This window comes from Culex quinquefasciatus, chromosome 1 (genome assembly GCF_015732765.1).
Source record: "Culex quinquefasciatus strain JHB chromosome 1, VPISU_Cqui_1.0_pri_paternal, whole genome shotgun sequence".
Taxonomy (NCBI): domain Eukaryota; kingdom Metazoa; phylum Arthropoda; class Insecta; order Diptera; family Culicidae; genus Culex; species Culex quinquefasciatus.
Genome location: NC_051861.1, coordinates 39,404,401 through 39,431,769, shown reverse-complemented (window position 1 = coordinate 39,431,769; position 27,369 = coordinate 39,404,401). Strand labels below are relative to the sequence as shown.

The 27,369-nt window shown below is 40.8% G+C and overlaps 3 protein-coding genes and 1 pseudogene across 4 annotated transcripts in view; 3 read left to right on the top strand and 1 right to left on the bottom strand.

The window, feature by feature from the left end:
- Positions 1 to 6,177: 6,177 nt before the first annotated feature.
- LOC6037342 (tRNA-uridine aminocarboxypropyltransferase 1) lies at positions 6,178 to 7,480 on the top strand. The gene is made up of 2 exons (XM_001847214.2): positions 6,178 to 6,518; positions 6,585 to 7,480. The coding sequence occupies exons 1-2, from the start codon at positions 6,324 to 6,326 to the stop codon at positions 7,413 to 7,415; spliced, it is 1,026 nt and encodes a 341-aa protein (XP_001847266.2). The 5' UTR covers positions 6,178 to 6,323; the 3' UTR covers positions 7,416 to 7,480.
- On the bottom strand, positions 7,426 to 8,059 carry LOC6037343 (signal peptidase complex subunit 1). The gene is made up of 3 exons (XM_001847215.2): positions 7,889 to 8,059; positions 7,674 to 7,820; positions 7,426 to 7,600 (listed from the first exon to the last, which is right to left on the bottom strand). The coding sequence occupies exons 1-3, from the start codon at positions 7,910 to 7,912 to the stop codon at positions 7,478 to 7,480; spliced, it is 294 nt and encodes a 97-aa protein (XP_001847267.1). The 5' UTR covers positions 7,913 to 8,059; the 3' UTR covers positions 7,426 to 7,477.
- Positions 8,060 to 10,531: 2,472 nt separating this feature from the next.
- Positions 10,532 to 27,369, top strand: part of LOC119765011 — a 63,698-nt pseudogene continuing 46,860 nt past the window's right edge. Inside the window, exon 1 of the transcript XR_005276684.1 lies at positions 10,532 to 11,507. The product of XR_005276684.1 is annotated as a band 4.1-like protein 5 (transcript). The remainder of the gene's footprint in view (positions 11,508 to 27,369) is intronic.
- On the top strand, positions 19,959 to 20,838 carry LOC119765384. The gene is made up of 2 exons (XM_038249139.1): positions 19,959 to 20,745; positions 20,816 to 20,838. The coding sequence occupies exon 1, from the start codon at positions 20,085 to 20,087 to the stop codon at positions 20,640 to 20,642; it is 558 nt and encodes a 185-aa protein (XP_038105067.1). The 5' UTR covers positions 19,959 to 20,084; the 3' UTR covers positions 20,643 to 20,745; positions 20,816 to 20,838.

Genomic DNA, 27,369 nt, shown 5'->3' with positions numbered 1-27,369 from the left:
TTCGACAAATTTGCTGTCGATCGCACAAATCGTACGCAAGGGCAACACGGTGCTGTTCAACGCGGACGGCTGCATTATCCGGAACGCTGATGGCGGCGTCGTTGCGACCGGTGTTATCGAGGATGACCTGTTCAAGGTGGACCAGCGTAAGAACAAGGCGCTGGCGTGCTCGCGCGTGGAGACTCTCGAGACTTGGCACAAGCGCCTGGGTCACCTGAACGTGAGCAGCATCAAGAAACTGGCCAACGGTGTAGCCAGCGGTGTGCAGATCAACGGAGACGGCATGGACGATTGTCAGATTTGCCCGATGGGGAAACAAGCTCGACTGCCGTTCAGCAAGAGTGGTTCCCGCGCCGAGGAGTTGCTTGAGGTAATTCATTCCGATATCGCTGGTCCGATGGAGTTGCCGTCCCTCGGCGGTTGTCGGTACTACGTTTCGTTTATCGACGACAAGTCCCGACGAGCGTTTGTGTACTTTCTCAAAACCAAGTCGGAGGACGAAGTACTGGCTTGCTTCAAAGAATTCCATGTCCTGGCGGAGCGCCAGACAGGCCGGAAGTTGAAGACGTTGCGTACGGACAACGGCAAAGAGTACGTCAACAAGGGATTCCGGGAGTACTTGAAGCGGATGGGCATCCGACACCAGACCACCAATGACTACACTCCAGAGCAGAACGGGATGGCCGAACGCTTCAACCGGACAGCGGTCGAGAGAGGGCGCTGCATGTTGTTCGAGGCCAAGCTACCGAAACCGTTCTGGGCTGAGGCGGTGAATGCTGCAGTTTACCTCATGAACCGATCGCCAACCAGCGGTCACAGTCTCACACCGGAGGAGATGTGGAGCGGAAAGAAACCGGATCTCTCTCACGTTCGCGTGTTCGGAACGAAGGCGATGGTGCAAGTGCCGAAAGTCAAGCGCAAGAAGTGGGATTCAAAGTCTCGTGAGTGTGTGCTGATTGGATTTGAAGAGGACACGAAGGGGTACCGCCTGTACGATCTCGCGAGCAAGACTTTCCTGAAGAGTCGCGAAGTGACTTTCATCAACGAAGGCTTGGGCGAGAAAGCGGCTGTCACGAAGAAGAAACCGGAGGTAATTTCCCTTGACTTCGGTACAACTCCGAAGGTTGATGCCGCGCAGCAGCCTGGACTGGTTCCGCCGGAACCGGATGCCGTTGAGGAGGAGCAGCCTCTCGATGTTGATGATGTCCTCGAAGACGACGGCCACGAAGAGCCTGTGGTGGATGCTGCGGTCCCTGGGCCTAGGACCGATGCTGTGGTCGATGACCAAGTAGCTAGCAGTAGTTCGACCATGACCAACGTGCTCCCTCCGCAAAACATTTCCAAACCACCCGGGTCAGGGGTGTTGGGGCGCAGCGGTCGGGAGCACATCCTTCCAGGCAAGTACAAAGACTTTATCGTTTCTGGCAAAGGTCTACCCGTGTCCACCATTTCTCAGGCACTCGAGGACGATTCGAGCGACTCCAGCGAATACGATGATGCCGACGATGTTGAGTTTGGAGGGCTAGCAACTGGCCACCGAGACGATCCACTTGCGGAGCCGCGGACCTACGCGGAGGCGATGGCGTCGCCGGACGCGGAGCGCTGGAAGCAAGCGATGGTCGACGAGCTTGAGTCGATCAAGGCCAACGAGACGTGGACTCTCGTCGACCTGCCTCCGGGTCGGAAAGCTGTTGGCTCGAAATGGGTCTACAAAATCAAGCGGGACGCGGATGGTCGCGTGTTGCGGTTCAAGGCACGGTTGGTTGCACAAGGATTCAGCCAACAATACGGGACCGACTACGACGAGGTGTTCGCGCCGGTGGTGCGACAAACGACCTTTCGCGCGCTGATGGCTGTTGCTGCGAAGAAACGCATGACCGTGAAGCAGTACGACATCAAGACCGCCTTCCTGTACGGCGATCTTGAGGAGGAGATTTACATGCGTCAGCCACGCGGATTCGAAGGCGCCAAAGGCAAGGTGTGCAAGCTGAAGAAGAGCCTGTACGGACTGAAGCAGGCGGCGCGGTCCTGGAATCAGAAGCTTCACGATGCCTTGAAGCGGCAAGGATTCGAGCGATGTGTGGCGGACACGTGCCTGTACCGCAAGCGACGAGCTGGACGTTGGTGCTATGTTCTTGTGTACGTGGACGACTTGATTGTTGCGAGCGAAGATCCGAAGATGATCGAGGCCTTGGCCGGAGCGCTGCAGCAAAACTTCGAGATGAGCGTTCTGGGAGACATCCGGTTCTACCTCGGCATGGAGATCGAGAAGAACGCACACGGTGATTACTTCCTGAGCCAACGGAAGTACATCGGAGAAGTCGTCGAGTCGAGCGGACTTGCGGACGCGAAGGTGTCCACTGTTCCGCTGGATCCGGGGTACATCAAGCGCGAGTCGGAGGAGGAGCCTCTTCCGGACAACAAGGAGTACCAGAAGTTGGTTGGGAAGTTGCTGTACATTGCCGTCAACACGAGGCCGGACATCTCGGCGGCGGTGTCCATCTTGAGCCGCAAGACCAGCAGGCCAACGCAGGACGACTGGAACGAGCTGAAGCGGGTCGTGAGGTATCTGAAAGGAACCAAAGATTACCGATTGCGACTGAGCCAGAACGGAACCGACAGCGGGATCGTTGGATTCTGCGACGCCGACTGGGCGGAGAACCGAGAGGACAGGAAATCCAACAGCGGGTTCGTGTTCAAGGTCAACGGTGGAACGGTGAGCTGGGCATGCAGGAAGCAGTGCTGTGTCTCGCTATCAACCGCCGAGGCCGAGTTTGTATCGCTTTCCGAAGCGGTGCAGGAGGCGCTGTGGCTGAAGGTGCTTCTGCGAGAGTTGAACGACGAGCAGCAAGTCGTTATCCAGGAAGACAACCAAAGCTGCCTGAAGATGTTGTCTGCCGAGAAGTTCAGCAACAGGACGAAGCACATTGCCACGCGATTCCACTTCACGAAGGACCAGATCGAGAAGGGGGAGGTAAGCTGCGTTTACTGTCCAACGGAGGACATGGTGGCGGACCTTCTCACGAAGCCACTAGCCAGGATCAGGACGGAGAAGCTGGCTGGGATGATCGGCTTGACCGCAGCAGTCTAGGAGGAGTGTTGAGTTGAAGACTGCGCGCAATCAAGTAGGCACTGTGTGCCGGCAGCTTGGTTATAATTATTAGTTAAAATAAACTTCTACCAATTGGACGTATTTGTAATCCACTGCGTTTCTCATTACTCTAACAAGATTCTAAAATTCTAAAATTCTAAAATTCTAAAATTCTAAAATTCTAAAATTCTAAAATTCTAAAATTCTAAAATTCTAAAATTCTAAATTTCTAAAATTCTAAAATTCTAAAATTCTAAAATTCTAAAATTCTAAAATTCTAAAATTCTAAAATTCTAAAATTCTAAAATTCTAAAATTCTAAAATTCTAAAATTCTAAAATTCTAAAATTCCAAAATTCTAAAATTTTAAAATTCTAAAATTCTAAAATTCTAAAATTCTAAAATTCTAAAATTCTAAAATTCTAAAATTCTAAAATTCTAAAATTCTAAAATTCCAAAATTTTAAAATTCTAAAATTCTAAAATTCTAAAATTCTAAAATTCTAAAATTCTAAAATTCTAAAATTCTAAAATTCTAAAATTCTAAAATTCTAAAATTCTAAAATTCTAAAATTCTAAAATTCTAAAATTCTAAAATTCTAAAATTCTAAAATTCTAAAATTCTAAAATTCTAAAATTCCAAAATTCTAAAATTCTAAAATTCTAAAATTCCAAAATTCTTAAATTCTAAAAATTTCTTAAAAATCGAACTTGCCTAACTACGCAAATCCAGTTCTGAGACAAACTCTTGAATGAAATCACCCAATTTTTTAATAACTATCAAACTCTCGCAACTCATCTTCAAAATATTGATTTATTTATTTTCAGGTTAAAGCTGAACGCATCCGTGAATCTGTCGTATTCCGAAACTACCGAATAACCGAATAAAAACATTTTTATATATATTTAAATAATATATAACAATATTTTATTTTCTACTGTTTATTCCTGCTATTTTGATCCCCTAGGCTTTTCAGGCATAAAATAAGTATTCCGTCATCTTGGATTTTGTCCGCTTTGACCCCTCCCATTTCCTGCAAAAGCCTAAAAATTAGTCTTTTAAACCTTTAAATAAGTCTTTTTAAGCCTAAAAATACGTCTTAATCAAGTTCCGCCATCTTTGATTATGTCCGCTTTGACCCCTTCCATTTCCTGCAAAAGCTTAAAAATTAGTCTTTTAAACCTATAAATAAGTCTTTTTAAGCCTAAAAATACGTCTTAATCAAGTTCCGCCATCTTTGATTATGTCCGCTTTGAAATAAGTCTTAATCAAGTTCCGCCATCTTGGATTTTGTCCGCTTTGACCCCTCCCATTTCCTGCAAAAGCCTAAAAATTAGTCTTTTAAACCTTTAAATAAGTCTTTTTAGGCCTAAAAATAAGTCTTAATCAAGTTCCGCCATCTTTGATTATGTCCGCTTTGACCCCTTCCATTTCCTGCAAAAGTCGAAAAATTAGTCTTTTAAACCTATAAATAAGTCTTTTTAGGCCTAAAAATAAGTCTTAATCAAGTTCCACCATCTTGGATTTTGTCCGCTTTGACCCCTCCGATTTCCTGCAAAAGCCTAAAAATTAATCTTTAAAACCTTTAAATAAGTCTTTTTAGGCCTAAAAATAAGTCTTAATCAAGTTCCGCCATCTTGGATTTTGTCCGCTTTGACCCCTCTCATTTCCTGCAAAAGCCTAAAAATTAGTCTTTAAAACCTTTAAATAAGTCTTTTTAGGCCTAAAAATAAGTCTTAATCAAGTTCCGCCATCTTGGATTATGTCCGCTTTGACCCCTCCCATTTCCTGCAAAAGCCTAAAAATTAGTCTTTTAAACCTATAAATAAGTCTTTTTAAGCCTAAAAATAAGTCTTAATCAAGTTCCGCCATCTTGGATTTTGTCCGCTCTGATCCCCTCGCATTCTCGAAAAAGACTAAAATTTAGGCTTTTTGACGATAACATAAAGCCTAAAATTTAGGCTTTTTCGTACTAAAACGAAACTAGTCTTTTAAAGACTAACCCATCATTAGGCTTAAAAAGACTTAACACGGTTAGGTTCGATAAAGCCTAATTTTAAGTCTTAAAAGACTAATGTCGGCTTTGCGTGTAAACGCCAGTCAATTTAAACTGCTCGGTTGTTAGTTAGGTACCTACCCAATTTTGACTTCGTTTATGCAAAAAGTCTTTCTAGGCAGGTACACTGTAACTGAAAATCACTCTTTGCTGAGTTCGTTTTCGCACTTTTTCATACGATTTTTCCAGTTCGACTGCGATTACACAAAAAAAGTGTAATCGTAGTTCAACTGAAAAAATCGTATGGGGTGGTGCGAAAACGAACTCAGCAAAGGGCGATTTTCAGTTACAGTGTAGGTATTATAAGGTAACAAATCGGGTCAATTTTGCTGGGGAAGGAAAAAGAGGAAGGAGAGGAAGAGCACAGCAATCGAGCTGTCAAATCGCAACATGGAGTTAAACTTTCTGTGCAGTTGCTGTGAAGCTTACCAAGGCTTTTCAAAAAGTTTAACTCCATGTTGCACGCACACACTCTCACTTTTAATTTCTCGATTGAAGTTCAAAAGTATTTCCTTGTTACAATTTCACCTTTTTCGAAAGGGTGAACTTGAAAAAGGATAAAACGTATCCTTTTTTGATGAAAAAAGGATAGAAAGATATCCTTTTGAGGGATACGGAGTGGATTCGCTAATTCGAATGGAACTGCATTCTAATGAGCGAATCTAAATTCGCTAATTGGAACGACTGACAGTTGTCAAAATGTTATCAAAATCAACATTTTGACAACTGTCAGTCGTTCCAATTAGCGAATTTGGATTCGCTCATTAGAATGCAGTATATACTTTCAAATTAGCGCGCATTCGAATGAGAGAAATTCGAATTAACGGGCCCGCTCTGTAGTTCTGATTTTGAGTGTGCACATTTCCCACACTGTAACTGAAAATTGCACTTTGCTGAGTTCGTTTTCGCACTTTTTCATACGATTTTTTCAGTTCGGCTGCGATTACACAAAAAAGTGTAATCGTAGTCGAACTGAAAAAATCATATGAAAAAGTGCGAAAACGAACTCAGCAAAGTGCGATTTTCAGTTACAGTGCATGCAGCAAAATTTCCACATGAAGACTTCAAAAACTGAAACGTAAATAAACACAAATACACTGCACTGAAATTTTGTAAACTCCCAGAACTCCGACCCGATTCAACGCTCACTTCCTCCAAAAAAACCGGCGAACTCGAAATGGCCGATGCTGCTGGCGATCCGCTACCGGAAAATCCCTTCACGGGCATGCAAATCAACGATACGGCCTTCCTGCAAGATGTACAGGGCCGCAGTCCGTGCGTCCGATGTAACAAATCGCGCAAGTTTTTCTGTTACGGAAGCGGCTGCTACGTGCCGGTGGCCGAGCTGACCGGAAGGGTGCCCTTCGTTAAGGTGAGGTTTGCGGGAGTGTTTGGTTTTGGGAGAGTGGATTTTGACATTTTTTTTCCTGGTTCTTAGTTGCCGATCAAGATTGACATCATCAAACACAGGAGCGAAATTGAGGGGAAGTCTACGGCTGTGCATGCGGCCGTTTTGGCACCGGAGGATGTTACCATCTTTACTTATCCGGACATTCCTGATTACCGGAAGGAGGAGGGAGCGGTGCTGATATTCCCTACGCCAGACGCCCTGACGGTGGACGGATTGTTCAGTGGGGAATCGTTGAAGTTTAAGGACAACTACGGCTTGCCCAAGGGGTACCACATCGGGACTTTGCTCAAGTGCAAGTTGAACGACCTTGTAGCAGAGGAGGACAGTGCCGATGGCGGCGGGAAGAAGAACCACGCCGCGTTGGCATATCGCCTTCCGGTCCGGAAGGCCGTTTTCATTGATAGCACTTGGAGTCAATGCCGGGGAATTTACAAGGACGAGCGAGTTGGCTGCCTTCAAACGGTGGTCATTCAGAATCGGATATCGCAGTTTTGGCGCCATCAAAAAGATAGTCCGCGTTGGTTCCTGGCCACCGTTGAGGCCATTCATCAGTTTGTCATAGAAATGCACATTACTGCTTACGGATTGGACGAACGCTACAAAGGGTTGCAGCATTTGGGATATTTAAACTTCCCAACGAACAAAGTGGTTTCCGCGGACCGCGTTCGGGAAGAAGGAGAACCGGAGCCTTACAACGGCCAGTACGATAATCTACTGTTCTTCTTCCTTCACATGTATAATCTAATCCACGAATATTACGAACATCATACGTTGAGAGCCTATCGGAGGCCACTCTTTTTGGAGGACAAATACCAGAAAAAGTTGCTGGACCAGCAGAAGACAGAAGGATCCGTTTGACACGGTCAAGTTTTGTTATTTCGATACTGTTTATTTAAAGACATTTAAAGAAAGCTTACAAACTACTTTTTCTTTTTCTTACTGGACTCGGGTTCCGATCCTGGGGTTGTGACTTGAGCTTCCGGACGGGGTTTCTGCCAGTTTAGTGCCTTGCGGCGGTAGATTGGCCAAGGCGGAATGGTTAACTGTAAATAGGCAAAAAAAAAAAAAAAAAATTAAAAGCACCTCTAAACAGCAAAATCAATCCAATGAACTCACGATCGAAGCCAGCAGCACTCCGGCAATCAAAATGTACACCGTCTGGGAGAACTGCTGGATCACGTAGCCCCAGACCAGTCCGACGGCGCCGAACAGGGTGATGATCAACCGGGACAGACGCTCGGCGCGTCCCTGGCCCTCAAAGTCCTGCAATACAAGTTACGAGCCATTTCAGCTATGTTTCTACTATATTTATGCCACTTTCAACAACTGACCATGTGCGTTGCAATGTTAAACATCGTAAATCACAATTATTGAACTTCTTTTACCGCAAAATAAGCACTTTTTGTCCAGTACTATAATTCAGCGAAAGAAACACGTCAGGAAATCTCTCCAAGCGGCGGCCACGGAGCAAAAATCGAGATTCTCGGATGTTTGACAGATGCGCTGGCGAGGTTTTGTTTTGTAAACGTCATCAGGTGCGGTGTGCGATGTTTTCGATGATGGAGAGGAGTTGGACATATCAGGAGCGTTAATCCGACAGATGGAAAATGTCGGAGTTGATTTTTTTCATGTTTTTAGCATTTTTTTTATTTACGGTTTTTGCCTTTAGTAGAGAATAGGTACAATCAACAAATTATGTATACAATTATATTTTCTACTAACTAAACTACCAATTTAGAAAAAGTTAATAAAAGTATTTTTAAAAGCTGTCCTATTATTCCATCTTAGAACTCTTTACCTTTGTTGAAAGCAAAAAAAGGATGGATTTTCATAGTGTCTCATCTGATGATGGATTGCTTCTGCAAACAGTGCTGTCCGAGGTGCTGTCTTACTTTTGTAATCTTTTCCTATTTTTTTTGTTGAGAAAATTTTTGTCGGTTGTAATTTGAATTTCAATTTGTTTTAAAGCGGTGTATGCACTTCGGAAGAAACAGGTCAAGAAAAAAATCAAATGGGCAGCAGCGGTAGCTAAAGCAAGCCAGAGAGGGTGAAGAAATGCCCCAAGAAATCGCTTCATCTCCTTTGTTCTGCTGTTCGTAAAGCTGTTTCTTGACCCCCTTTCTTTTGAAGAGCATACCGGCCCTAACTAGAGGAACCGCATCTAATTCCAGTGTGCCTCTAATGTTGGCAGGTCAAAACTTTTACATTCAATTAAAGCTAATTAAAAGCGTTTTCAACTGAAATCGAGTGATAAATAGCTCAATAAGAAGTGAGCAAGCAAGTTTCTATCAAAAGTTTTGCAAAATTAGTTGTTTAAATAGTGAAAATTAGCAAATTGGATGGAGTTAGGAGCGAGTGCTTAACCTGCTCCGGCTGATAGCTGTCGGAACTTTCCGCTCAGTGCACGCACACAAACACTGCAGTGCTTTCAAATGGTTCATTAAACTTATCATAGATGGCAGCTCTCAGATGTATAGTGTCTTTACTAAGTAAGCGTTAGCCAAAGCTTTCGTAGTGTGTGGTTGCAAGGTTTTTAGGAGGAAGGCAGCAACAAACCTTTTGGTGGATTATGTTGGATCCGGCCGCGACCCGTCTTAACGTGGTCCACACCACAAGGACCAGACGATTACGGACAGAAACAAAATAAATTAAAACAAGGTTCTTTACTAGAACTAACAAACGAACGACTACATTTATTCACGAACAACGAAAGAATCAACAAAACATAACAACACTTTAAAATGACATTTATACGCTATCACGGCATCAACCAGTGACAGCTATGCTGCAACTGGAGAGCCCAGCGGCGCGCAGAGTGCACGAATAGACTCGGCTTTCTGGTGTACACTCTCGCAGTGTTGCCGTTCACAACAGATTAGGTAACGTTTTTTACACTGATAATCAACATTACACACTGTTCAGTTCACTTTTACACACTTGTATGGGATTTTTCAGTAAAGTGGGGTCACCGACAGCGAAGTAACACTCAAGTACACTGGTAAACAGCATTACAATTTTTTCAGTTCACTTTTACATACTTGTATGGGATTTTTCAGTTCAAGTATGATTACACACTTTCGTGTATGGGATTTTTCAGTTCAAGTATGATTACACACTTTCGTGTAATCATACTTGAACTGAAAAATCCCATACAAGTATGTAAAAGTGAACTGAAAAAATTGTAATGCTGTTTACCAGTGTACTTGAGTGTTACTTCGCTGTCGGTGACCCCACTTTACTTTACTAACCTACATACATTGGACATGGGTCGAACGGAGAGAATCTTCTGTCTCAATTTACACGCTATCTCGCGAGTTTTCCTTTCTGCTCTTACAACCGGAAGCTTATGGAGGTGGCTCGCACTGACAGCGGCTCGACATCCTCTCCGCTTGCCTTAGCATTGGACATATCGGGCATCCACCATAGAGCTATCTAAGCCCGATCTCACGCACACTAGCTTACCATTTGTTTTTGCTGGCGGGTACAAATTTTAACCTTAAAACCCTTCGTGTACAAACACGTAATACATGCGCACGTAGATAACTCTATTGCGCGTATTCCCGAAAAAGACACGCGGCATACCAGCTTCGAAACGACGCGCCGCACTTTCGGCAAATGCGCGTTGTCAAATCCCATGCTGTGCGTTTGGTTTTTGTTGATCTTCTTTTTCGAATTGCATGGCATTGTAGCCGGGAATGTTTTTTATTGCACCAAAAGTGCAGAAAATTGCTGGCAACAGTGTCTGCGGCACATTCTGAAATGCCGTGCGGCGTGTACCTTCGAGAGAAACGGACAATATATTCGCAAAAAAAAATCTGGATTTAAATGAGCCAAATCCATTCCACTCCGACAAAACATCGCATTTTCTACGCATCACCCCTCCGGTTCAACTTTGACAGCTACGCCACATCGCAAACAATCCGGGAGCTGGTTCCACTCAGTCAGCTTTGCTTGTCAACTTTTCATTCAAGTTCTTTGCGTTCAGTTGAGATTCGCGTTTCCATCGGTCAAGACCCGTCCGCGGTTCGCCTTTTTTTACCTTTATTTTTTGTGTTCCCGTGTCCGACCACCTCACTTAAGCCACCCTGGGTTCTGGTGTTTGGCCAAGCAAAAGCTTTAATTGGATTACGTTTGCGAAAAGTTCGCTGTTGTCGTCGCCAACTGCGTTTTTGCGCTTCTGCAGGTTGCGCGTTTTTTGCTTTTGTAGAAAGTGTCGTGTGTGTTTCTGGACACTTCCCCTGGGCGGCCTCAGGCGGGGGGAAAAAGGTGCCCTGAAATGTTGTTCCGTCCCGCACGGGACAGGGGAGGCAGAGGACGAAGCAAAACCAGCTTCTGGGCGAGTGTGTGAGTGTGAGTTTTCGTGGGTTTTCGTTGTGTGTTGAGAAGGTGGCCAAGAATCTTGAAAGGAGGAGAAGGAGAAAGAGTTGTTTGCTGGGTTGCTCCTCCGTGCGCCGTGACCAGCAGCAGCACCAGAAGAAGTTGGCCAAAGCAACTAATGCAGAAGCAGCAAAAGAAGAGTCGAGTATTTGTGTGGTGTGCGTGTTTGAGCCGAGAGAATCAAGTCCAAGAAAGAAGCAAGCCAAAGGCGAAGGTCCGGCGAAGGCAAATTAAGGGGAAGAGTGCGCCGGGGCCAGGCCAGGTCTGACGCGTGAGTGCTACTCCGTCGACTAAAGTTGCTCAGTGTGAGTGTGGGGCGTAATCAAATATTGAAACACACGACGGGCGATAAGAGAGTTGGAAGCGTTTTTTTTTATCGGTTGAAATTCTGGATTAAGTTGCTGCTGACCCAGTATGCTGCGATTTCTGAGTCGCCGCAAGACCCGAAATGTGGGACCCGGGTCGGACGTGGCAGACAGTCAGATCAAGTCACAGCGGATACCCACCAACAAGAACCTGGTGCCGTGCCGGGTGATTCTGCTGGACAACACGGACCTGCCGGTGGATTTGACGGTAGGTTTGGATTGGGTTTTGATGTTATATTTGTAATTAGGTGTTTAACTTCTTATTCTGGAACCTGGTGCTCAAACTAATCCCATTTCAATGAATCACCATTGCAAATAACTTAAGTGCTGTAAGCCTGGCAATTTGGAAGTGAATCGACCCAGCCTTCTTCAGCATGCTTGCGAATGATTGCTCGTGCTAGGGCTAAACTGCCCGGATTTGAGCATTGGTAAATCACAGGGCTTAGTGCAGGTGGAAATGTTGAATATTTAGAGAGCTTCCAGGATATTTGAATAAAAAATCTCAACTTTCAAGAATGTACAGATAACACAGAACATCCCAACAGATTGATTGCTTAGTCACTGCATATGACCCGAGGTAACCGTAACTCTGGGAGTCTACAGATGACTTAAAACATCTCAACTTTATGAGTAGACTGCAAGGTTTAGAACTCGACGCCGACATTTCAAAAAGCATCATGTACAAACCATGCGTTTTGAGAAAACCGCATTTGAATGTTGAGCATCCATTTTCAATTCCCATTTTAATATAAAAGCAAAATAAGATGTTCTAATGATAACAAACGATGAAAAACGTTGCTTTTATTGATACTTGATCATCCAAATTCAATAAAACATCCAGAGCCGTACCTAGGGTCCACGGCGCCATTGGCGAAGCATCAATTTGGCGCCCCTCCAAATTTTTCATCATTTTGATATGTTTACTTAAATTTCCAGCGATTGCTTCAAAGAGTTTTAATAATATAATGGTAATTGATTGAATAAATATAACAGCTAAAAAATCCAACCACAATTTAATTCTTTGAAGAATATTCAAATTAATGTTTTATTATTTTTAAACCATTTCAATCGATTCATATCTTTCCAATACAGATAGGTTGTAACGAAAAGGTGCTTTAGGATTAATGTTGACTGAAAATAGCAGAGTGTTGTTTTATCGTTTTAAACAGAATTTGATCTGACCTAGCTTAAATTTCATTGTATCAGCATTTTCCTGCATTCCTGAAAAAATAGTTTAATTGATTAGAAAATGGACTCCTTTTCAAACTTGTTTTTGGATGGATTTCTTTTGAAACTATTTTTTTTTCAATTTATTTTTGAAAACAATACTTCTTTTCATAGCTTCAAACAAAGGTAATTAGTTTTTACCTTTTTAACACATTGAAATTTTTTGTGTTTATTTTTCGACATCTAAAGTTTCTTGAAATTTTGTATAAAAACCATTACACTCAAATAGAGGGTGACGAGCGGGAATTCCCGGAAAATCGACCATTTTTGGACCTCTCGATTCCCGGGAAATTTGATCGAAGCAAAATTATATAAACAAATAAAAAAAAAATTGAAAATTCGAAATTGTTTAGAACATTGGGTGTTCAATGTAAAATGTTCAAGTTCGAATGAACCAATGCTTCTCTTATCTTCTAATTCAGAAAGTGTAAATTTTAACTTATTAAAAATTCCAATAACTATACTTGGGAAAACTTAAAATAATGTGGACCCCAAAATTAACCTTAAAGCATACTTAGCAGTTAGCCACAAGAAGAAAGTCTAATTTTTCTTATATTTTTGTTTATTATTTCTAAGAGTATAATTTTCATATCCTCTTTCAAGCATAGCAATTCTTATAATCAATTTTTTTATTCTTATTATTTTAATTTCGCTGTATCAAGGTAATTTCCTTTTTTGATGTCATGGAGTAATTTTGTGTTTCGCTTAAACCTCAATATTAAATTATATCTTAGAAAAAAAAACTCTGGAAATCTTTAAAAAAAAATTGAAATTGTTGTTTTGAGTCGCTATTTATTATATTGTAAAAATCCCGATACTGGGAAATTATATATTAGCTATTTTGTTGTTTCACAAAAATCTAATAACAAGTTCATACAACAAGTTGTATTGCAGATTCAGAAAAAAATCAAGAAGTAGATCATAGTTCCCAAAAATAATGAGGCTACTAATTAACGTTTCATTAAATAAGCATGAAAAAATCGTAACAGAATTCATTAAAAAGAAACACATTTATAACTTTTCTTTATACATTACTGGCACTATTGGCATAGTTATAAACACTACCAGGTCCCGGAATTCCCGGGAAATTTCCAAATTCAACTCTCGATTCCCGGGAAATTGAAAATCTCGAGAATAGTCACCCTCTACACACAAAGCTTTTAGAACCGTTTGTGTAAATGTGAAAATTTAGGCAAAATTACACTGGATAGCCCAACACATGGAATCCATGAAATAAAAAAAAATGTATGTGAAAGATAAGCAACTTTATCCATTCCATTAAAACATAACAAAACAAAAATTTTCAAGGAAAATGTTACTAACATTCTTCAAATTATTGACCCTAGAAGCAAAATTAAGTGGAACTTTGTGTTTTCCCAAAAAATATTGCTGTTTTTGGAGTTGGAATTTTGCTTTGGTTTAAATTCTAATGGTTCCGCGATAATGGTGTTTCTGCAAATCAAAATTATACAAGAAATTGTATAATATTTTACTTTTACGACTAAACAGTTGGTGGGCATGCCAATTTATGCAACTTTGTCGAAGACACCCAAATTTTACTTTTTCACTCTTGCTACAAGCAATTGAATACAAGCAGCAGAATATAATATATTTAGAGCAATTTATGTGCTCTTAAAAAACCAACATTTTTATGTTGAAAAAAAAATATTTTGCTTGAAATTTAACAAAAGTCAAAGCATTTTTTGTGTTAGAAATATTCAATTTAAACACTTCAGTAATTTGAAAACGTAGGCCAATCTCAACGCACAAGTTTGCATTTAAAACGATAAAAATATCTCAAATGCCATTTTCTTTAAACTTGAAATATCTTATTCTTTTTTATTTCAGATTTTCAATAGAAATGTGTAAATTTCAATTAAATAGCTGATTATATAAAAAAATACTTCAAAACATAAAAAAGCTTGATGGTTCCTGATGCTGGAAAAAATGGTGAAATTAAATTGAATTTTATATACTGTAGTTGGAATATAAAATCTCTAGCTATTTCAAAGAATTGTTATAAAACCCTAAAATTTATGCCACTTGAGCGCCCCCTTTGATAAATGAATTGAGATAATTTAATTTTAAATTGAATTCTGGTACAATTATTGAAATAGTTGATTTTGGCGCCCCAAGTGTTATAAGTAATATTTGTAATATTCCGACCAAGATAATCGGGTTATTTTGTAGTCCTACTTTAAAATTTGGCGCCCCTTTTGTTCTGAATACCTTTCTGGGATTTTATAATAACATGACAAATTTGTACAATCATCGTTTTCGGCGCCCCCCAAGGGCTGGCGCCCTTGGCGGTCGCCAACTGCGCCAACCCCTAGGTACGGCGCTGAAAACATCATTTCCGTAATTTTATTTGAGAAAAACAAACATAACTCCTTTTGAAATCACCAACGTCGATATCACCCTGCTGTCATTGAGGGATGCGCTTTGTTATGATTCGTTTTTCTTCGCCGAATGTACATGGCGCTTTGTTCATGATGCTTTTTTTTCATCACGAGGTTCATGTAGTCTTTTGTTTGACAGGTTGACAGGGCTATATAAACAGGGATTGCTGATGGCAGAGATTTTGTTTATGTTACTTTATTTAAAATCATGATTAAACAGACTTTACTGAAGTAACTTTTGCTCATTTTTGGTGGAGAGGTAGCTTATTAGGAGTACTTTCAGAATATGCAATAACCCAGAAAGTGTCAAAATGTACATGATGCCTTTTGAAATGTTACCGTCGAACTTTGTATGTTACTGCATTTTCCTTAAAATTGCGCTGTGGTGTTAGACTAAGTCTTCTGCAACCCAATAGAACTTGTTTAAGTTACGGTATTGTCCATAAAACTGCGTTTCAAAACTCGAGTCGTGGTGCCAATACGGCGCTGGCTTCCCGTTTCACCTTAAGGTTATTTGAAAATCAACCTCTTTGGATCTACTAAAATCTTTGTTTTGTGTATAACTTTCACAGCACTTTATCAAACTCAATAATTTTCAATAGGGACTTATGGGACCCCAAACCGGATCGAATGGAACAAATTTGACATGGACCCGTTCAGTCAACTCTGAGATATTTGAGTGACATTATTATTTTTTCTTCCCCAGTCCCCACTTAAAGACATTTGCTCAGAATTTGATACGAAATATTATTATATGCCGGATAACGGTTTTGTCTGTAGCAAGCTTTCCGGATCAAGGGTTCTTTTTACTAGGTCTTGAAATCTTTTCCAGCGAGTTTTCTGTAATATGGCTCCAAAAAGTATTTGAATTTTACTCAAGTGGTCATATCTAAGGATAGGGTTATTTTTTTTTAACCCAGCGTGTCATGATCGTTTGTCCGTGGATTTGGGAAGAATTCTCAAAAAAAAAAAACTCAAATTCTCTAATAAACTTCAAAAGGACGAAACCTGTGATATAACTATCCGGCTCATTCCGCTCACACTCAATAGTACACAATCACTGGAGTGAGCAAAATGAACTGTTTGTTGTCCAAGTTAACAAACTTTGAAGTGTGCGTTTTGAATTATACTAAATAATGTGTAAAGCAAATTCCCACGTCGGCATGAGAAAACACCAAAATCGAAAATTAACAATTTGGCTTGGCCATTTTCAACACGCAGCATTTTATACTCGTCAATTGATATAATTTGAAGCAGAGTGTAATCTGATAATCAATTAAATATACTTAAATCATTTGTAATTTTTCGCTTCCACCTATACTTGCAATCAGAACCGATCCAAAATAACGTTCTTTGAACAAATCTACCCAACTCATCTTTACACCTCTACTTTTTTTTTCAAAACCAGAAATAATTGATTGCCACTTTTTCCATCCACAATCTCTTGGATCAATCATTACTTCCTACTGAACATCTCTACCACCACCCACAACTCCGTAATCCTCAAACATGAAGGAAGAAAAAAAAAACACTCTCACTCTTCTTTTATTTTTCTTCTTCTCTCTTGCCGGTCTCCGGTCGTAATTATATTGCTTGTGAGAAAATTATTGCTGATTGGAGAGGAGAAAATGGGTCAATTTTTCGGGGTGTTTGGCGTGCGCGTGGATGCGCTGCTGGCTGGCCAGTTGCGTAGGAGGGGTCGGGGATCGTCATATTTTTTTTTGCTATGTTTTTAAAATCATTTTTGCTTAATTCAATCTGCATCAAAAATGTCAAACTAAACTAAAATTACTAAACTCAGCTGCCCCAATCTCCCCTCTCTCACTTGACAAAGAAACCAATTGCACGGAGGCTGCCGGAACCTGATTTGCATTACGGTTTTCCACTTCTCCTCGAGATCCGGCATCTTCAGAAGAAAACGAGCGAAATATTCGATCAATGACCAATCCACCAATCACTCTCCAATCTCCAATCGAAATTCATCCCCCCCACCCCTCTTTCTGCTTTTCTTACGCCGTGGAAGAAAAAAAAAAAAGTGCTGCAATTTTTAACTTTCGTAACTTTTTTTTGGGAAGTGAAACCACCAACCGTGCCCGTGGTGGGTCGTTCACAGTAAATTGACTGTGATTCTAACCAAAGTTTGGCGCGCCATCAATTTTAATTCAATTTTAATGAAAAAAGAAAAAAACAATCGTTATTTTTGTTGATCTTTCTTTTTTTTCACGTCACGTTGTCGGAAGTTTTCTACAAATGATAGCTACACAGAAAAAAATCAATTCTTGAAACCGTGAAGTCAGTTCACGATTATGAGAACCACGAAGGAATATATTCACGTTTATGGTGCAAATGCACCATACTCATGAATAAATTCCTTCGTGGATCTCACATTCGTGAACTTAATTCACGATTACGGGAATTGCTTTTTTTCTGTGTACAGAAACGGAAGAGAAAGGGTGAGATTTGGTGCTGTTAGTTTTTTTTGTTATCTTGGGATGAAAGTGAAAAATGTCAAGGCTGTGAGACCCGTTTCCGTTTATTTTTATATTGTTAATATTTGAAACATTGATAGTGAAATTCTGGGTGCTGAATAGTAGTTCGCAATTCGGCCCCAATTTTTAACTGTCAGAGTGGAACCAATTTACTGTTCGCCAAAAGTAGAGAGTATTGTTATCGATCATTAAAAATTGTTTTTTTTTTTTTTTTGCATGAATGAAAAATGTGTGGCTTTTGGGGACTCTGTTGGATCAGCTTCGCTAGAATTAGCGATGTTTTTTTCGCTGAACCAGGAAGAACTGCAGGATTCCAAAATCAGCCAGGGAATTTATCTGCGACATCGTAGAATGACACTCTCGCCACCCGTAAAAAAGAAAAACCTCTTCTATTCGATCAAAACTTGAAAACACACATTTTTCCAGCAAAATTTAGTAAGAAAGGCAAAATGTAAAAAACTAGACAAAAAATAGAACACACATTACTGATTATAAAACAGCTCATTTACCAGTAAGAAAAAAAAATGAAATGATGTTAAGATGTCAAGTCTTGAATTTTTTAAAATAATACTGACAATATATGCACGTTTGTAAATATTGATGTTCTAGGTTGGAATTTACAGTATATAAAAAAAGTATTTACACCCCTTGGGCACTATGCACATTTTGTGATGAAACATGTAAACAATCTTAAGTTTGACAGGAACCCAGTACTACGTTTTGTTCAGGACCTCATGCTGAACATTTTGCTACAAAAAGCTCATAAAAAGTTCTATAACAAATACTATTACAAAATTAAAAAAGGTGCAAAAAAAGTTTGTACACCTTTTGAAAAATTAACATAAATGAAGTTATTTTAACGTACAGAGATTGTTTCGGCTTGCAGTCGCAGTAAAACGCGTCGATTTATATTTTGTCGTCGCCAACGTTTCGGTCCTTGGTTGGGACCTTCTTCAGGGCCTATATTATTATTAATTATTTATTTAAAAACCAATACATTTGGCAAACCGAAAGTCCTACTCACTTGACAATAATCAACGTTGTCCAGTATCGTTGATTAAACGGAGGAATTGTTATAGGTTGGGGGGGCACAACGGTTGTTTGCACTGTAGAGAGAAGGGGGAAGAGGGGGATAGTTTAGAATTTGGGAATTTTCGTATTGGGGAAACCACTTACGTTCAAACATTAAGATCGTACAGGTAAAGGCCAAATTATCACTTAATGCATGCAAAAATCGAACGTACGAGCACTTGGGTGTAAACATTTGGGAAAACTGATACTATTGGTTGGGCAGTGGGGTTGGGGTAGTGTGTAGTGGTGTGAGGGGGGACTGGGCCAGGTTGGCGGTAGTATTAGTGTTAGGAGGTCTCCTCCTGCTGGACCCGACCATGGACAGGCAGTTGGCGTATGCACAGCTCAGTCCATCGGTGTCCGTACGGCGGTTGACCGTGTTGGATGTAGTGGTGATGTGGCACATCTCTAGTACGGGAAGTGCGGACGTCTTGTAGCTATGGTCGATGATGTGTGGTTGTTTCAGATTGAAACGGTGCTGGTGTAGAATGCAGTGTTCGATCAACGCGGTCTTTCCCGCAGCTGTTGAACCTCCACATCCGAGTATTGGTACCCTTCTAGCAGCTTCTTGTCCAGGGCGTTGATGTAGGACTGGTGTCCGTACATACGCCGGCGCAGGTTGTTGGTGGTCATCCCAATGTAGCACTGCTCACAGTTCTGACATTGTATCTGATAGATCACGTTGTGTTTTTGTAGGTGTGGTACAGGGTCCTTCACAGAGCTGTGAAGCTGCTTGATTGTGTGTCTGGATTTGGTAGCGACCATGGTATGGGGAATGTTGTGTGTAATGATGCGTTTCAGGGTTGTTGAGAGACCAGGGATTAGTGGTATGGAACGGTAGACTGCTAGGGGGTCTTCCGTCCGTGTAGGTGTACTCTGGATGGGTTGGTGAAGCATCCTCTTCACCAAGTGTGTAGGGTAGTCGTTGCGTCGCAAATGTTGTAGTATCAGCTGATTTTGTTGGGCCACGTTGGTAGCCGTACTGAACGTGCGCACACGATCTATAAAGTTGGACACTACGCCGAGTTTCTGGTCCAGCGGATGCATGGAGTGAAAGTTAAGTAGTCGGCCTGAGGATATGGGCTTAGCATACCACTCGGTAGTAAGCGTGTTGTCCGGGTTGCGTATGACTAGTAGATCCAGGAAAGGTAGTTTACCCTCTTTTTCTACTTCACACGTAAACTGTAGGTGTGGGTCGTATTGGTTGAATACGTTGAGCACGTCGTCGACCTGGTCCCTGTGTAGTATCAGGAACAGATCATCAACGTACTTGCGTATGTGGTCCACTGGTATCTTCGCTGTTGTGGTGGCAACCAACAGAAGGGTCTCTGTGGTGATATCTGCCAGTATTGGTGAGAGTGGACTCCCCATAGCTGTCCCTAGCAATTGTGTATAGAAGTTGTTTTGAAAACAGAAATACGAAGAGTCGATCAGGAACTCCACGATCTCCAAGAAGATGTCCAGAGGATGCTTCACCAACCCATCCAGAGTACACCTACACGGACGGAAGACCCCCTAGCAGTCTACCGTTCCATACCACTAATCCCTGGTCTCTCAACAACCCTGAAACGCATCATTACACACAACATTCCCCATACCATGGTCGCTACCAAATCCAGACACACAATCAAGCAGCTTCACAGCTCTGTGAAGGACCCTGTACCACACCTACAAAAACACAACGTGATCTATCAGATACAATGTCAGAACTGTGAGCAGTGCTACATTGGGATGACCACCAACAACCTGCGCCGGCGTATGTACGGACACCAGTCCTACATCAACGCCCTGGACAAGAAGCTGCTAGAAGGGTACCAATACTCGGATGTGGAGGTTCAACAGCTGCGGGAAAAGACCGCGTTGATCGAACACTGCATTCTACACCAGCACCGTTTCAATCTGAAACAACCACACATCATCGACCATAGCTACAAGACGTCCGCACTTCCCGTACTAGAGATGTGCCACATCACCACTACATCCAACACGGTCAACCGCCGTACGGACACCGATGGACTGAGCTGTGCATACGCCAACTGCCTGTCCATGGTCGGGTCCAGCAGGAGGAGACCTCCTAACACTAATACTACCGCCAACCTGGCCCAGTCCCCCCTCACACCACTACACACTACCCCAACCCCACTGCCCAACCAATAGTATCAGTTTTCCCAAATGTTTACACCCAAGTGCTCGTACGTTCGATTTTTGCATGCATTAAGTGATAATTTGGCCTTTACCTGTACGATCTTAATGTTTGAACGTAAGTGGTTTCCCCAATACGAAAATTCCCAAATTCTAAACTATCCCCCTCTTCCCCCTTCTCTCTACAGTGCAAACAACCGTTGTGCCCCCAACCTATAACAACTCCGTTTAATCAACGATACTGACAACGTTGATTATTGTCAAGTGAGTAGGACTTTCGGTTTGCCAAATGTATTGGTTTTTAAATAAATTAATAATAATATAGGCCCTGAAGAAGGTCCCAACCAAGGACCGAAACGTTGGCGACGACAAAATATAAATCGACGCGTTTTACTGCGACTGCAAGCCGAAACAATCTCTGTACGTTCCAACCATCAGTCGTAAATCCATATTTGAATGAAGTTATTTGTTGACAAATCACCATAAATCCAGTCGCCCAACTCCAAATAGGCATCCTTGACTGATTAAAAACATAATTTGGATTGAATATAAAGTTTACCAACTACTTAGTATAAAAAGTTTGTATAGCTCTGAAAATTATATATAAAACTTATCTAAACTTAATTTTGCCAACTTTCAATTTAACTAAATGTCAATATATTACCATAGAATTCCTAAATACATATTTTGAAGTGGGTTTAACACCGTTTTGGGGGTCTTTGTATCGCTAGAATAGATTTTTCGTTGGAATTTCGTCCCAACCCGGAATTACGTCGTCGGAAAATCCGCCGGCATCCGAACCGGTCCACAATTCACAATAACCTATGTGGCATCGAAAAGGGCGTAAAATTTCCGATTTTTTGATACCCAGATACCCACGTTTTTAAATACCTAGGCAATAACGTTGTTATGGTTTCGTTTGAGCAATCTGCCAAAAATGTATGGAATTTTGTAATTTTTGTTCTCGTGAATCAAACTTATTTTTGCTTAGGTATTTAAAAACGTGGGTTTTATAGAAAACCTGGATGTATGGGTATCAAAAGATCGGACATTTTATGCCCTTTCCGATGCCACATAGGTTGACTTGTGAATTGTGGACCGGTTCAGATGCCGGCGGATTTTCAGACGACGTAATTCCGTGTTGGTACGAAATTCCAACGAAAAATCTATTCTATCGATACAAAGACCCCCAAAACGGTGTAATACTCACTTCAAAATGTTTATTTAGCAATTCTATGGTAATATATTGACATTTAGTTGAATTACAAGTTTGCAAAATTAAGTTTAGATAAGTTTTATATAGAATTTCCAGAGTTATATCATATTTTATACTAAGTTTTTAGAAAACTTAACATTCAATCCACATTATTTTTCAATCAGTCAAGGATGTCTATTTGAAGTTAGAGGACTGAATTTATGGTGATTTGTCAACAAATAACTTGGTTTATGTTAATTTTTTGAAAGGTGTACAAACTTTTTTTGCACCTTCTTTGATTTTTGTAATAGTACTTGTTGCTTTTTATAGAAATTATCTTTTCATGAGCTTTTTGTAGCAAAATGTTTGGCATGAATATCTGAACGAAACGTGTAGTACTAGGTTTCTGTCAACATTATATTTTTTAGATGTTCCATCACAAAATGTGCATAGTGCCCAAGGGGTGTAAATACTTTTTTTACATACGGTATATGGCTTTTAATCTAAGGTGTTTCCGGTAATTTTTGATCATATTTCCAAATCAACAGGAGTGTAATAATTTTAAGAGGCAGTATTTGTAAATATTGCTCGGTTTGTTCAAGAGGTCGTATCGAGGTGCTCCGATTTGGATGAAATTTTCAGCGTTTGTTTGTCTATGCATGAGATGAACTCATGCCAAATATGAGCCCTCTACGACAAAAGGAAGTGGGGTAAAACGGGCATTGAAGTTTGAGGTCCAAAACACATGAAAATTCTTAAAATTGCTCGCATTTCCGTAAAACTTCATCAATTCCAACTCTCTAAAATGCATTCAAATGGTCTTTCGAAGCCCTTCAAAATGTGCTATAGACATCCAGGATTGGTTTAACTTTTTCTCATAGTTTTTGCAAATTACTGTTAAAAATGGATTTTTTTTAAACCTTAATATCTTTTTGCAACAGCCTCCAACACCCATACTCCCATAGGTCAAAAGATAGGTAATTACATGGACTATAAGCCTATGGTATTAACTTTTTGGCCAATCGCAGTTTTTCTCATAGTTTTTCGATTTTGCTAGAACAAATATTTTACAACGTTAGTTTTTGGCCGGTAGGCCACCATAGCGGCACTTTTTAGTCTCAATTTTGTCATATTCGAAATCCTCGGACAATTTCACGTATGTTATAAGTATTGGAATTGTAAATTTTATTTAAAATATAATTAAATAAAACATTTTTGAAAAAAGAAATAGATCTTATTTACCCTGTGATCAATACGTCAAATGCTGTATCAAGTAGGCGAAACCCTGTTTACCCCTAATTAAACAAATTGTTAAAAAATATTTTAATTCATTCTTAATGGCAATTTTTCCAATCAAATTTACAACTCCAATACTTCTAACTTACGTGAAATTGTCCGAGGATTCCGAATATGATAAAATTGAGACTAAAAAGTGCCGCTATGGTGGCCTACCGGCCAAAAACTAACGTTGTAAAATATTTGTTCTAGCAAAATCGAAAAACTATGAGAAAAACTGCGATTACGACCTGTTACACATTGGTGAAAAACTCGCTCTTAAGCTCTCATTTCTCAGTGATTACAATTATCTGAAACTCAGGCCCAATTAGGGAGCGTTCTTTTATTAAGTAACGCAAAAATTTGGATTTTTTTACCCCCTTCAAAATTTCCATACATTATTTTAAAATTTTGTATGGAGCGTAACACAGCCTCCAACCCCCCCCCCCCGCCCCCCCTCCCCCAACTGCGTTACGTAATAATAAAAGAAATCAATGCTTATCACTGCTTTGCATTCCATCCTGATATCTAGCGTGCCCAGCTCTTTGAGGAAGGTGGGGAAATAATATGGACGTTTTGAAAAAAATACGTCATTTATGGACACCCCCTGACCAAATTTAGAAAAAATTTCTAAGGATGGTGGGGCAGTTGCCTCACACTGTGCAGTGTGCACGCTAGTGATCCTGATACTCCCATCGCCGAATAGCTGACAACGTTTTTGTTTTTACACATTCGCGTTTGACATTCTCCTTTACTCTCTCATTCTCACATTCACAATCACCCCCCGCAGATTCAGCAGGAAAAAAAAAATAATAAAAAAAATTAATAAGTGCCCCGTAAATTCCAAAACGCCCTTTCCCGTTACTTCATTGCGATTTCCTGAGAAAACAAAATACTCAACGATGAAAACGCTATGTCGAGAAAAAGAGAAGGAGTGTGAGTGAGAATGCAATTACTGAGAATCACGGGATCTTACAACTATAGTAACGGTTGCTATAACATTCTCTGATATTTTAGTGCAGAAATTATCAGATGATAGTTTTTTTTAAAATTAAATATGTCTTTTTTGAAGTCCGAGACCGTGGTGTAGGGGTAAGCGTAGTTACCTCTCACCCAGTCGGCCTGGGTTTGATCCCAGAAGGTCCCGGTGGCAAAATTTGAGACGAGATTTGTCTGATTCCGTCGGACGGGAAGTAAATGTTGGCCCCGGACTAACATAAAAATGTTAGGTCGTTAGCTCAGTCCAGGTGTAGGAGTCGTCTCCCTGGGTCCTGCCGCGGTGGAGTCGCTGGTAGGTAATTGGACTCACAATCCAAAGGTCGTCAGTTCGAATCCCGGGGTGGATGGAAGCTTAAGTGTAAAAAAAGGTTTGCAATTGCCTCAACAATCAAGCCTTCGGACACTTAGTTTCGAGTAGGAATCTCGCAATCGAGAACGCCAAGGCAATGCTGTAGAGCGAATAATTACATTTCATTTACATTCTAAGTGGTATGGCTAAATGCTTTTCATCATTGTTACATTTTTCGTTTTATTATTAACTGTTCACATTCGTTTATTTACTTCAAATTGTTTTACATTTTTGCATTCGGTTTGGGTAAAAAAGAAAAAAATAACTTTAACAACCAACCCTAACTTAAAACTAAAATAAAAATTCTTTGAATTATTGATAATCATTAGAACGAGTAAACTACGAACTGTATTTTAAGATAAATCCTCCAAGCGTTCTTACTTGTTCTGCACGAGTTTTGCACCCACGCAGATTTGAAACCACTCAAGCAGCTCCCGCTCATGATGACGCCAAAGCATGAAAATCAACAGTTTTGCGACGATTTGGTTGGTGTCTCGTCGTCGCTTGCTGCCGAATTTTTACAAACTCAGCTCGTTTTGGGCAGCTACGATTCTTGGTAGAATGGTCGCCACCGCAATTGAAGCATTTGGCTTCGATGTTCTCGTTGATTGTTTCGCAAGCTTGAGTTGCTCACCTCCGCAGGTTGCACAACGACTCTTGATGAAACAGTTCCTTCCACCATGCCCAAACTGCAAACAGTTCGAACACTGTGTCACGTCACGGTGCACTGAACGATAACGTTCCCAAGTCACGATCAGACGTGCATTGGCACGCTCTGCACTGGCACTTCAAATTTAGCACTCACACCAAGTTCAAAGCATACTACTCCAGCCCAGTGCTAGTGCTATTAATTAGCACTCTTATTTAGCACTCATAGGATTTAATCCTTTTTTAGTGAGTCTTTTTAATAAAATTTTTTCAAGCAAATTTGATCATCGGTCAACGGCGGGAATTTATTACAACTGCAACATACCTTTTTCTAGATTCTTCCATAAAAATTTAATCTCAGGGCTTGCAAAACTTCAGAGAATTAAAATTCAAATTCTTCTCCCATCAACTGCCAGCCAGGCCACGTCCCTATCAAGTCTCCAGGTCACCTGGAACTGACTTTCGGGTCCTTCACTCCGATAAACTTCATTATTCTTTGCAACTCATTATTTTGATTCCAGGACAATAATCTGCGTTGATAAAAAAATAGTGTTACGTTTTATGCTACATAAAAAAAAGTTTACCTTGAAGGGATCTGAACCATGGATCTTCTGCTTACATTTCTTGAACACTGGCACTGCACCAAATTTACAGATAAATGTGGTTGTTTTTAGTTTCATCACATTCTAGACAATGATGACGGTAAATTTCAAATCAACAAATGAAAAATCAACCTAGTTACCATTTTTGCTCAAGTGCCAGGGCGAGTGCTATGATTGAAAGCGCAGTGCTATCCGTTCAAATAGCACGCGTGCTAACCGCGTGCAGTGCCAATGCATGTCTGGTCACGATGATGTTGAAGATTGCCAGAACTGCTCTCAGCTCAGACGGCGTTGTCGATCCTTTCTCGAGATGAACCAGGTACAGCTGATCACGATACTTGATGTCCTTGTTGTGTCTCGTCATCTTGAAGACTTCGATCACGTACAACTTAAGAGTTTTGAGCTCTTCTTTCAGCACACTCACATCCATGTCGTACAGACCTCGGAGGACCTGTTTCATGGGTCGTTTACCTGGATCGTCATGGCTGTAGTATTCGATCTTTGTGTTGTTCAAGAAATCCCGAACGTAGTTGTAATCCTTTCTGGTAGGTTGCAGAATTTTCAGTCTATCAGCACACAAGCGAATGGAAGCTCGTAAAGCACCAGATTTGATAAACCCGGTCAGCCACTTTCGCACCGAATCCGATGACGATGTTTTCACAAAAATGGGTGGCAACTTTTCCCGTCGTTCAAATTCTTCCTTCTCGCTCACGTCCACAGGGAGGGTAGCGAACTGGTTCCCAGACGAATCGTGAGCGTCCTTGCTCAAACTGCCTGGCTTTGCAGGTAGCGCTTCGGCATTCTTTAGCTTCTTCAAATCTGTCGGTCCTGCTTGTGAGGACCGCCTCTTTTTCTTGCCGTGAGGCATTTTTTGCACTTTTTAGCACTCTTTTGGTTTGTGAGGGACGCACTTATTTGCAAAACTGCAAAGGGACCATCCACAAACCACGTGTACACTTTTTTCACACACTTTCAATCATGATTATTGGTTAGGGTGTAGTGAAATCTGTATTCCGCCAAATAATCTAGATGATGAATTTTTTATTATTTTTTTTTACAAATCTTTTGTGCGCAAGAGAGGAGATCCGTTTTCTCATTCGTTTTTTTTCCTTCCCGATTGGAGCTAATTGGAATTGAACATAAGACAAAATCAAACTTGGCATTTCGTCAGTTGTGTGCTATCTTGTGACAACGACCATTTAGTACTTTTCGAGAAAATCGATTTTTAAAGTTTGTTGGTAAATAATTTCAAAACTATGAATGATAGAGCCACATTTTTTGAAGCAATCGGTTCGTATACCATCGCTTAACAAACGCTCCAAGTTTCAACTAAACACCAGTTAAAAGATACAGTAAATAATGTAAACAAAAATCTGAAAAGCACGTGTCACAAGTGTGTTTCGAAAGTAAAATTGTACTACGTGTCACAAGTGTGCACAGAATTCCCATACAAACTAAAACAAAGCTCAATCAATGGTTTAATCGACGTAATCAGTATATTTTTATAAACAAAAGGTTGCATTGCCTTTAGAAAGTATGTGTGTACATAAATTTGTGAAAAACAAGAAAAAAATTCCACATTTTCCAACAACATGTATGACGTGTCACAAGTGTGCACAATCATTTTGATGATAAATTGGTCTATGTCCCAAGTGTGTATTGCGATATCCGGGA